General features: G+C 51.2%; 1 protein-coding gene across 1 annotated transcript in view; it reads right to left on the bottom strand.

Annotated features, from left to right (window-relative positions):
• The window catches only part of LOC115083163 (zinc finger protein 569-like), a 30,178-nt gene extending 18,377 nt beyond the window's left edge, over positions 1–11,801 (bottom strand). The window contains exon 1 of the mRNA XM_029586971.1: positions 11,497–11,801. Within this exon, the coding sequence (XP_029442831.1) occupies positions 11,497–11,661 (165 nt within the window). The 5' untranslated portion in view covers positions 11,662–11,801. The remainder of the gene's footprint in view (positions 1–11,496) is intronic.
• Between the last annotated feature and the right edge of the window lie 654 nt (positions 11,802–12,455).

Below are 12,455 nucleotides of genomic sequence, written 5' to 3'. Positions count from 1 at the left end.
TTCGTACGGATTCTGATCTTTCTAGGTATCGGACTAGGAGTCTGCCAACGTTAAGATGGCGTAGGCGGTGTGAGTCTTCCAAGTCCTTATTCTCGTCTGGAGATGGCAGCGAGATGGTTTGGTTTAGATGGAAATGAGAAACCACCTTTGGAAGGAAGGAGGGGACAGTGCGTAGCTGTATGGATCCCGGTGTGAATCCGAGGAACGGTTCCCGGCAGGATAGCGCTTGAAGTTTGAGATGCGACGGGCTGAACATATTGCCACTAGGATTGCAGTCTTCAAGGTCAGGAGCCGTAGGGACAGACCGTGTGTAGGTTTGAAGGAAGCTCCCGCTAGGAAGTCGAGTACTAGATTGAGATTCCAAGGGGTACCGGCCACTTTAGTGATGGTCAGATTTGCTTGACCCCTCTCAGGAAGCGGGAGAGGTCTGGATGGGAAGATAGATTGATGCTGTCCACTTTGGCTCTGAAGCAGGCAAGCGGCCAGTTGAATCTTGATGGAGTTGAGACACAACCCCTTCTTCAGGCCGTCCTGCAGGAATTCCAGGATCATGGGAATTTTGACTGTCCGAGGAAGGATGTCGTGGTCTTCACACCAGGCTTCGAATATTCTCCATATTCGTATATAAGTTAAGGATGTGGAAAACTTGCGTACTCGGAGCAAGATGTCAATTACTGCCCTCGAGTATCCGCTCTTCTTCAGGCAAGCCTCTCAATGGCCACACCATAAGAGAGAATCGAGTTGGGTCTTCGTGGAGGATCGCTCCTTGCTGGAGCAGGTCCCTTTGTGGAGGTAGACACAGTGGGTTCCCCACCTGAAGTCTTCGCATGTCTGCATACCACAGCCTTCTTGGCCAGTCCGGGGCCACTAGAAGTACTAGCCCCCTGTGGTATTCAATCTTGCGGATGATCCCGCCCAGTAGTGGCCATGGAGGAAAGGCGTACAGCAGGTCTTCTTGTGGCCAGTTTTGGATGAGGGCGTCGATCCTCTGGGATTGAGGGTCTCGTCTGCGACTGAAGAACTTGGGAACTTGGGCGTTGGACCGGGTTGCCAGAAGATCCATGGCTGGAGTTCCCCAGCAGTTTATTATCAACTGGAAGGCTGTGGATGACAGCCTCCATTCCCCTGGGTCTAGACTTTCTCTGCTGAGGTAATCCACAGTGACGTTGTCTTTTCCCGCGATGTGGGCGGCCGAGATCCCTTGCAGGTTTGCTTCCTGGGACATCGGGTTCCATCGTGACAGTAGGGAGCGTTGTAGTGGTTGCATGTGGGCCCTTGCCCATGGTATGACTTCTAGGGTTGAAGTCATGAGTCCGAGGACTTGTAGGTAGTCCCGTACCGTGGGGCAAGCACTGTTCAACAGTTTTCTCAACTGGTCCATCAATTTCCTTCTCCTTGTAGGGGGAAAAATAACCTTGTCCTGTTGGGTGTCGACCCGGACTCTCAGGTATTCCAGAGATTGGTTGAGTTGACGACCCATCTGAGGTTCTCCAAGAGGTTCTTGACTCTGGTGGTCATCTGATGACTTTCCTCTGGGGATTTTGACTGATCAGCCAATTGTCCAGATATGGGTGAACGAGGAATCCTTCTTTCCTCAGTGTCACCGCCACTACGACCATGATTTTGGTGAACGTCCTGGGGCTGTAGCTAGCCCGAAGGGTAGCGCTCGGAACTGGTAGAGATGGTCCAGGATCGCGAAGCGTAGGAAGCGCTGATGATCGTGATGGACTGGGATGTGCAGATAGGCTTCTGACAGGTCCAGGGAAGTCAGAAATTCTCCCAGCTGTACCGCCCTTATGACCGAGCGTAAGGTTTCCATGCGGAAGTGTGGTACCCTCAGGTAGCGGCTGACAGACTTGAGGTCCAGTATGAGCGGTACGTTCCCTCTTTCTTGGGGATGATAAAATAGATGGAATAGTGTCCAGTATTTCGCTGGTGCGTGGGCACTGGTGTTATAGCCTTTAAGGTGAGCAATTTGGTTAATATGGTTTCCACTGCTGTCCTCTTGGCAGGGAGATTTCACAAATTTGTCTGGAAGGATGCTGTGAAGTCCAGAAAGTATCCCTCTCGAATGATGTTTAGGACCCATTTGTCCAACATTATCTCGATCCATCTTTGGTAGAATTGGGCAAATCTGCCCCCTATGGCTTCTTCCCTTGGATGGGTCGGCTGAATCTCATTGTGGGGTGCGGCTGGGGCCTGGACCCGAGCTGGTTCTCCTCTTGTTGTGTTTGTTCTGAAAGGACTGGTTCCTGCCCGTAGGGCGGGGCGCTTGATAGTTGTTCTTGTAAGGGTTGAAGCGCTGTGAGTTTCTGCCTCTGGTGGACCTGGGAAAAGGACGCTGGTTTCTCTTCGTCTTGTCTTCCGGCAGGCGAGTAATGGGGAGTCGCCCCATTGTTAGCCAGTTTCTCTAGTTCGCTGCCGAACAGGAGGGATCCTTTGAAGGGCATTCTCGTGAGGCGTGTTTTGGAGGAGGCATCAGCCGGCCAATTTCGAAGCTAGAGTTGTCTCCTGGCTGCCACTGTGGATGACACTCTTCTGGCTGCTGTGCGCACTAGATCGGAAACCGTGTCAGTGAGGAATGATAGTGCTGATTCCATGTCTTCTCCTGGAGTGTTGTTCCTGGCTTGGGATAAACAGGAACGTGTCACCACGGTGCAGCAGGCCGCAATCTGCAGGGGCATGGCTGCCACCTCAAATGCTTGTTTTAGTATGGCTTCCAGGCGCCGGTCGTGTGCATTCTTGAGCGCCGCTCCTCCCTCCACTGGGATGGTAGTGCGCTTAGCGACCGCGCATACCATGGCGTCCAGTCTAGGGCAAGCCAGAAGCTCCTTGGTTGCTGGGTCCAGGGGGTACATGGCCGATAAGGCTCGACCCCCTTTGAATGAGGACTCCGGCGCATTCCACTCCAGGTCAATTAGCTGTTGTGCCGCCTGTAAGAGAGGAAAATGGCGAGACGTCTGTCGAAGGCCCTCCAGCAGGGGGTTCATTCTAGGTTCCCCCGGGGTGCCTTGGCCCGGGATAGCGAGTTCCGATAGGCACTGGGATAAAAGGTCCGGAAGCTCATCCTTTGAGAAGAAGCGTCTCATGGTTCGGTGTGGCTCTGTCCCTGAGGGAAGTTTCCCTCCTCAAGGGGCTCGACTTCTTCTTCGGAGAAATCCGTGTCCCCGTAGGTGGGGCTTCTGGGAGGTGGGAGCCTGTGCCTAGGCCTCGAGGGTCCTGGGGCATGAGGGTCTTCCGGTGGCGCATATAGCTGGTCCGCCCGGGGTTCAGTTTGCATTTTGACAAAGGCGTGAATCCCCTTAAATAACTCTACCCAGGAGATCGATGCTGGGTCTAAGTTGAGGGGCGCCGGTTCCCTGGGGGTCCCCGTCTGTGGGATGGACTCACTGGGGCCTGCTAGGTCTGGGGTGCCCCCTGAGGAGCTAGCACTGGGCCCTGGGGGGACTGGCCCTGGCCTGGATCTCCCAGGGCCTCCTCACAGTGTGCGCATAGGGAGTCCGCTTCCTCGCTCTGTGCGGCTCTGATGTGACATGCTGGGCAGAGGCCTTGGGCTTTTATTCCTGTTTCTGGCGGTGCCATTTCTGTGGACGCGTAAGCTCTTATGCGCTCCATTGCGTCTGATCTGTGCGTGCAGATTTGCGCCTAGCCGTAGATGTGCGCCTTGTACTGTGTGCGTAACTTATGCGCGTAAGGTTTTATGTGCGCCTAAGATTATGTGCACATAAATAATTATGTGCACACAAATTAAGCTTAGCTTAATTTGTGTGCTCGGATCGGACGGCGGGCGGTGCAGCGAACAAGGCCAAGATGGCGACGGCAAGCATGCGGGCAATATGGCGACCTCCTTGGAGGGTCTCCACGTGGGCAGACCCTGGAACAGCCGGGGCCAAGCCCTGCTAGGGCGGATCAACCCGGTGGCACAGATTCCAATCGCCGACCTGTGCTCCTCCTCGATCTTCGGAGACCGGATTAAGTAGAAGATTTCCACCTTACCTCGTCTTCGGCACTCCCGGTTTTGCTCCGGGTGGTCTCCGGCTGCAGGGGGAGAGGGCAAATCCTTCACCGCCGCGCTCGAGGGGGTGCACCCGCTGCCTCTCAGCCGTGCCCGAGATCGGGGGCTAAGTCCTCGCCGCGATTCGGCCGCTGGACCGAGGCTACCTCTACGCCGCACCCGAGGATTCGGGGGCTAGGTCCCTGCCGCGAATCGGCCACCGGACCGAGGCTCACCTCCGAGGGACCACGGAAATCACCTCGGGAAACTCAACTGGGGGAGGGACCCGAGGGTATCACCGCAGGAGTGCGGGGCTCGTCTTCAGGTAGGTTTCTTCTTTAAATTTCGGTTTTGTTCTTTAATTTTGGTCTAACGCTCTGAGAGCATGCCGATAGTCCCTAACTGCTATGGAGACGGAAAATACTGAAGAGCTGCACTTCCTGCAGGGGTATATGTACTAGGGACTGACGTCAGATTGAAATCTGATCCGTCTCCAACTGCTAACAGGAGTACACTATACCCATTGGTCCTGAGTCCAACTGCTACACGCTAGGAAATGGACAATTTTCACAGTAGAAAAATGTAACCAGTGGAGTGCCTCAGGGATCTGTACTGGGACCTGTGCTTTTCAATATATTTATAAATGATCTGGAAAAGGGTACAATGAGTGAGATGATCAGATTTGCAGATGATACAAAATTATTCAGAGTAGTTAAATCTCAAGCAGATTGTGATGAATTGCAAGAGGACCTTGTGAGACTGATCTATTAGTTAAAATTTGTAACCTATCATTAAAATCATCCATTGTATCTGAAGACTGAAGGGTGGCCAATGTAACCCCAATATTTAAAAAAGGCTCCAGGGGCGATCCGGGTAACTATAGACCAGTGAGCCTGACTTCAGTGCTGGGAAAAATAGTGGAAACTATTCTCAAGATCAAAATTGTAGAGCATATAGAAAGACATGGTTTAATGGAACACAGTCAACATGGATTTACCCAAGGGAAATCTGGCCGAACAAATCTGCTTCATTTTTTTGAAGGGGTTAATAAACAAGTGGATAAAGGTGAACCGGTAGATATAGTATACTTGGATTTTCAGAAGGCGTTTGACAAAGTTCCTCATGAGAGGCTTCTAGGAAAAGTAAAAAGTCATGGGATAGGTGGCGATGTCCTTTCGTGGATTGCAAACTGGCTAAAAGACAGGAAACAGAGAGTAGGATTAAATGGTCAATTTTCTCAGTGGAAAAGGGTAAACAGTGGAGTGCCTCAGGGATCTGTACTTGGACTGGTGCTTTTTAATATATATATAAATGATCTGGAAAGGAATACGACAAGTGAGGTTATCAAATTTGTGGACAATACAAAATTATTCAGAGTGGTTAAATCACACAAGCGGATTGTGATACATTACAGGAGGACCTTGCAAGACTGGAAGATTGGGCATCCAAATGGCAGATGAAATTTAATGTGGACAAGTGCAAGGTGTTGCATATAGGGAAAAATAACCCTTGCTGTAGTTACACAGTCTTAGGTTCCATATTAGGAGCTACCACCCAGGAAAAAGATCTAGGCTTTAAAATTGTCGGCTCAGTGTGCTGCAGCAGTCTAAAAATAAACAGAATGTTGGGAATTAATAGGAAGGGAATGGTTAATAGAACGGAAAATGTCATAATGCCTCTGTATCGCTCCATGGTGAGACCGCACCTTGAATACTGTGTACAATTCTGGTCGCCGCATCTCAAAAAAGATATAGTTGTGATGGAGAAGGTACAGAGAAGGGCAACCAAAATGATAAAGGGGATGGAACAGCTCCCCTATGAGGAAAGGCTGAAGAGGTTAGGGCTGTTCAGCTTGGAGAAGAGACGGCTGAGGGGGCATAGGATAGAGGTCTACAAAATCATGAGTGGCGGGAAACGGTTATTTGCCCTTCCAAACTGTACTAAAAAGTAAGGGACATGTCATGAAACTAACTGGCAGCAGATTTAAAGCAAATTTAAGAATTTTTGTTTTGTTTTTTTAAGTTAACACAAACTGCAGAATTTGTTGCTGGAGGATGCAGTCAAGGCCATTCAATAAAGTTTCGGGCAAGCTTCAGGAGGACGGCACCTTTAAAAAAATGAATTAGCCAGGCAAGCAATGGGGGGACTGCCGTTGCCTGTTTCTGGGAGAGCCACGAGGAATGGACCTGCCAGGTACTTATTTAGTGACCCGCACCGGCCCGCTTGTTGGCTTGATGGGCCCCTCTGGCCCAACCAGCCCAGCACTTCCTGTGTTATCCTATCTTACGCCAAGGCTCAGAATCCTCCTACTTAAACGGTCTCCATTCGAGGATCCTGCTGGGAAAAAAAAAAAAAACGGAGCCGTGTTGGGTTTCCGGCTCTCTGAACGCCCTCATGATCCCTCGGGTGCTCTTACTTATGGGGGGGGGCCTTCTCTGCGCCGTCCAGGAAACTCTAAAGGGGGTTCTTGTTACCCCGCCCCCACCACTGGACCAAAACACAGCGCCTCACAACGGGAGCGGACAGATCAGAACCACGTCCCCGAGCTAAGGCGATGGATTCAGTTAAGCGGAGGCAAAGGGTACGTTGGTGGAGCAGCAGCAACTGGGGACCAGATCCTCCACAGCACGGAGCCCCGAAAAACATTTCAGAGGAACCCGGAGCAGGAAGAAGCAACTCTTGCTGGGGGGGGGGGGGGGGACTCCACACAGAGGGAAGTAAAGTGAGAAAAGATTCAGGAGGAAGAGCGAGGTCCACCGCCTTCTGGCTGCCGCAGCTGCAGCAATGCTGAAAGGCTCAGTTGACGACTTGAGCAGGTAAAAATCAGGGGCGGTCATAGCTAAATCTGCTGAAGGGAATCTTCCAGTACTGCAACACTCGTGCTTTTTAGCTGTGATAAATAAAACGAAGAGGCGTTCCCCAGGAGCGTAACTACGCCGTGTGTGTGTATATCACGGTTTCCAGAACGCGAGCGGCGGGCTCCCTCAGCTTACGCCCTCATCTCCGAGGGCGTCGGGAGTGTCGACTCGTAGTTTCAGCTGCTCGACAAAGAAGATATCGAAACGCGGTGGGGGGGGGGGGGGGGGGGGTGGGTGCCTGGTGTTTTGGGTACCGGCGTAGATTAGTGAGTGAGACGCCCAGCGTACCAGGCGGGCGCACGGCTGAAAACGGTGGAAAGGGGGGGGGCGAAAGCTGTGCTTCCGAGCAGCAAAGTAGAAATTCATCAGCCGCTTATCGGTTAGGATTGCCCCAAGAGCTGGTAACTGTTAAACAGGAGAGAAAACGCGCCATGGCGGCCCTCCAACACGCCTCCCCCCCCCAAAAAAAAATATGTTAAGTCCGTCGGGGCCATCGTTCAAGGCGCTCTGAACCTCGGAAGGGTGCGAGAGATAAATCCTTTAAACAAATATAAAATTTATATAACAAAGAGAAAAATCAGCCACGCAGCAACGCTTTGCCTCCCCCTGGACTAACCCCCTCCCCGTTCAATTCCAGTACCTCCTTCCTCTATAATCAGTTCCCCATGCCCCCCTTTCCATAAAATTTAAAGGGATAAAGGATCCCATGAACCAGGGAAGCCAGGGTTCAAATCCCGCCGACACTCCTCGTGATCTTGGGCAAGTCACTGCGCCTTCCGTTAGACTGTAAGACTTCTGGGGACAAAGAACACCTGCAATACCCTAAATGTAATTTGCTTTGAAGTGGGTGATCAGTCACAAAAGGTAGAATATAAATCAAAATAATAATACAGAAAAGCAATGTAAAAAATCATTTTTTAATTATTAGAAAGGGAATGGTGAATAAAACGGAAAATGTCATAATGCCTCTATAATCACTCCATGGTGAGACCACACCTTGAATACTGTGTACAATTCTGGTCGCCGAATCTCAAAAAAGATATAATTGCGATGGAGAAGATACAGAGAAGGGCGACCAAAATGATAAAGGGGATGGAACAGCTCCCCTATGAGGAAAGACTAAAGAGGTTAGGGCTGTTCAGCTTGGAGAAGAGACGACTGAGGGGGGATATGATAGAGGTCTACAAAATCATGAGAGGTCTAGAACGGGTAGATGTGAATCAGTTATTTACTCTTTCAGATAATAGAAGGACTACTTAAGAACATAAGATTTGCCATACTGGGTCAGACCAAGGGTCCATCAAGCCCAGTATCCTGTTTCCAACAGTGGCCCATCCAAGCCACAAGTACCCATACATTAGATAGATCACATGCTGCTATTGCTTATTAATTACCATCATAATTTATGGCTTTATCCTCTAGGAACTTATCCAAACTTTTTTTTAAATCCAGTAACACTAACTGCTGTAACCACATCCTCTGGCAATGAATTCCAGAGCTTAACTATGCGCTGAGTGAAAAATAATTTTCTTTGATTTGTTTTAAATGAGCTGCTTGCTAACTTCAGTTTGTGTATATGGGTTTAAAAAAAAAGGTTTGGATAAGTTCTTGGAGGAGAAGTCCATTAACGGCTATTAATCAGGTTGACTTATGGAATAGCCACTGCTATTAATTGCATCAGTAGCATGGGATCTTCTTGGTGTTTGGGTATTTGCCAGGTTCTTGTGGCCTGGATCGGCCTCTTTTGGAAACAGGATGCTGGGCTTGATGGACCCTTGGTCTGACCCAGTATGGCAATTTCTTATGTTCTTAGTGAGCTAGTGCCCCCGACTCTCCTACCTTTAAAAATGACACTAGTGGAACAGTTGGAGGGCCCAAGCCTTGAGCCAGGTCGGCACCATTTGCCGACCTGGTAGACCCTTGCCATGTGGGAGGGGCCAAAGGCCAGTCTGTGCCCATTTTGGAAAACCGCACTAAATCAGGCCCTCCGACTGTCCACTGATGTCATCATTAAACATGAGGAGGGAGGGAGCGCTACCCTACCAGGCTCTATTACGGGGCTTAGGGGAAGGGATAGCCCTACTTGCCTTGAGAAATTTTATGGCGACGACTCACAGTGCCGGAGCTCTGCAAAACTGCAACGTGGGAATTTCTCCACATATTCACAGCGCACCCCTGTTTTGTCAGGGGTACCCGACGCAGAGCTGAATTTTTAGCACTCTGTCCTACGGAGTTCTCTTTGAGGTGTAGAACCCAACCCCATTCCTCCTAGGGCCCGTTATTCTGGTTCAGGCTGCCTCAAAAAAAACCCCAAGAAAACAAACAAACCCAGAGGGTCAAAATAAATCGACAGATTTATAGAAAACTACTTGGTTCGGAAAGCCTTTAATAAAGTAATTTCAAAAGGGACTGTACATGGTTATTTTGACCCTTCTTGGCTTTGGGGGGGGGGGGGATTTAATGTTTTCTGACTGCAACCTTTAATTTTGACCTGAGCTCCTTATAATTTAAGGGCGCCCTCCCGACGCAGTCTTTTCGAAACCCGGCCCGTGTCGGGGGGGACGGACCATTGATTCACCGATATAAACTATTTGGCTGGATGCTGCCACTTTGAACCTCTCTGCTTGCTTGATTACAGTAAAACTGTTTTGGAACTTGATGGACGTTGTGGAGTCTTTGATGACCTTCCCACTCTCATTGGTTCGTCATCTTTGATGGCTGGACCATCGCCTATCATCATCATCAGCAGCAGCTGCTCACGGTTTAGTTTTTCCTTTTTTTTGTTTGAGGCGGCCTGCCGGTTCGTATTCCCCCCCACACGCGAGGGCCGCGCCATCCTGCTTGCCCCCAGAGAGAGTGAAGTTACTTACCTGTGACGTTGGTTCTCCGACAGCATGATGGCCAGCTCTCTCACCACACCCTCCCGCCTCACCTTTGGAGTTGGTTTGTCCAAGTCTTAACTTTATCCTGGATGGAGGGGGGGGGTGCTCCCTGCCTGGGAGGTGGTCTGGGCTGCACCAAGCTTTGAAATCAGACGTTCTGCACCAGGCGCCCGTCTGACGGCGTCACCCCCTGCGTGAGGACCGACATCCTGCTGTCCATCGAAGAACTAACGTTACAGGTGTAACAACTTCATTATGTGACCGATCTGCTGCACCCACCGCCACGGGTTTATGAATCCAGCAGTAAAATACCATGGGGGGTGGGGGGGGGGGAAGGTACCACAGCCATGCGGTATTGCACGACAGTGGCCTCAGCCCTTAGCGCTGAAACTCCTGACGGTCTAAAGAGACATCCACTCACTCCCAAGCCAGCGAAAGTTTAAAAAGTTAAAGCAAAGTGGTTCTGGCCCTGGCCGTATGATCCCATTCTTAAACCACGCCCTGGTTGGTGTTCGCTTCCCTCCTGGGCCCCCCCTTCTTTTCCTCTGCCCCCCCTTCTTTTCCTCTGCCCCTTACGTTTTAATACCCTGACTGCCCCCCCCCAAAAAAAAGGGTCTGGCAGCTCCAATTCGATAATAGCACCCTCCAGCCTCAGGTGCAGCCCTGCTCCTGTTGGAGTAAAGCCTTAATGACCCCTCCCCCGTGTGCATTATTTTCTCATCCCCCCCTCTAAAAATGGCACACAGACTACACGCACTGTAAAAGGGTGCACGGATTTTTAACTGAATGGAGGGGTCGAGGTAGGGCGTGCAAAACAGGCCTTTGAAAAATCCTTTCAACCCGAACTCACTGGCGGGGAGAAGGAAAAAGGGGGGGGACAGGGTAAAAGCAGTCAAATATTTATCAGGGCTTCGGCAAAGCCTTCCAGAGGAAAGGAAACTGGGGGGGAAACAATGGAGGGAGGATGCCTGGCAGGAAATACTTCTCTGGTCCCGGCGGAGGTGCTGGGAGCTGAAACCAAGGCAGGAGCCCAGCCTGCTCGGGAAAGCAGCCGGGCGGGCAGAGGGGAGAAGAAGGGGCGTCGCACTACAAGTGTTGAGCCCTATGTGCGCGATCACACGGAACGGCAGGCGGCCACAAAAAAAAGGGGAGCAGACAAAGGCCACCGTGCGGCCAGGGGAAGGGCAGAATGGCTGCATCGGGCCAGGAAACCGCGGCAGGCTCGGGTTATGATCTTACGGGGGGGCGAACAGGCCTTTTAGCTGCCCGCGTTTACGGTGCTCTCCAGGCAGAGGGCCTTGGGTACAGAGACAGACAGACAGACAGACACAATGCACGCAGCTCTCACAGCAAAAGGGCCCGAGATCCCGGGCTTTCTGCGCTGCAGGAAGCCCGAGCAATGCTCTCCCCCCCCCCCCCCCAGGGAGCCGCTCCCGGGTTTATTTATGGAGAGCAGGCTGCAGAGGGCTGGGGCTGGCACTGCCAGAGAGACCCTACCGGGATCGGGGGGGGGGATTTATTTTATTTATTTATTTTTACCGGCCCCGGGCTGCTTTCCGTTTTAGTCGGAAGAGCTTGCTCCTAGCAGAGGGCACCGAGAGCCGATCCTGTCCCCAAAGGGAGAAAAAGAGAACGGAACTCAAGTCTGAGCGGAAAGCCCTGCGGCCACCATTCTCCGGGCCCTTTCCTCCACAGCAGGATTTCCAGCCCCGGCTCCCGGGGCGCGAGCGGACCCGAGCCGCATGCCCTGCCGGTCTCCTACCTGCTGAGCAGAAAGCCTGGCTGCAGCCATTTCCCTGGCCCTTTCCCAGAGCAGGACGTCCGAGGTTGCAGATTCAGTCCCGGCTGCTTCCTTGCACATCTCCCCGGGTGGGAGATCGGGGCGTTTGCTGGGTGCCCGGCAGCTCAGCTTCTCGCCTAATGGCATCAGAGGAGGGAGGAGGGGGAATAAAGGAGGGATAGAGAGAGAGAGCGAGAGGAGGAGGGAGCTGCCATCTATCGGATCCTTCCCTGCACCCGCACCCTGGGCTCTGTGTGGAGGAGGAGGAGCTGTAAGGGTGAAACCCCTTTTGGTGCCTGAGGGGGGTAGCCATGCTAGTCTGCAGCAGCGAAAAGGACAAAGAGCCTGCTGGCACCTGATTCATTATAGAAACAACAAAGGGGGTTCCTTCCGCCCACTGCGGGTGGTTATTAACTAAACGATGCTGATTACTAGCAATTCCTTGCCATTAGGAGTGGGCCCAGACTTTTTTTTTTCCATTTTGTTTGTTTGTTTTTTTTTTTTATTTAACACAAAAAATTAAAATAAAAAAAAAAATGAAGTGAGGCAGGGAGTGACCAGGGATCTCTCCTGCCCCAGGAAGAAAGTTTGCAGAAGGGAGGCCAAGGAGGGTGTTGTGTATTTTTTCTTTTTTCTTTCGTTTGCTAGTGGCATCGGGAAAAGATTTTTTTTAGAAAATGAAACATCGGAAAACAAATTCAATTGTTTGACTTCTTTCAAACAAAGAATAGGAGGAATAGAAAATAGAAAAGAGAGGAGGAATAGCCTAGTGGTTAGAGCAGTGGACTATGAACCAGGAGACCAAGGTTCAAGTCCCCCTGTCACTCCTTGTGACCTTGGGCAAGTCACTTTACCCTACATTGCCTCAGGTACAAAAAAACTTAGATTATGAGCCCTCTGGGGATAGAGAAATACCTACAGTACCTGAATGTAAACCGGTG

The sequence above is a fragment of the Rhinatrema bivittatum genome, chromosome 2, assembly GCF_901001135.1.
Source record: "Rhinatrema bivittatum chromosome 2, aRhiBiv1.1, whole genome shotgun sequence".
Lineage (NCBI taxonomy): Eukaryota > Metazoa > Chordata > Amphibia > Gymnophiona > Rhinatrematidae > Rhinatrema > Rhinatrema bivittatum.
This window is presented reverse-complemented; position numbering and strand designations above follow the sequence as displayed.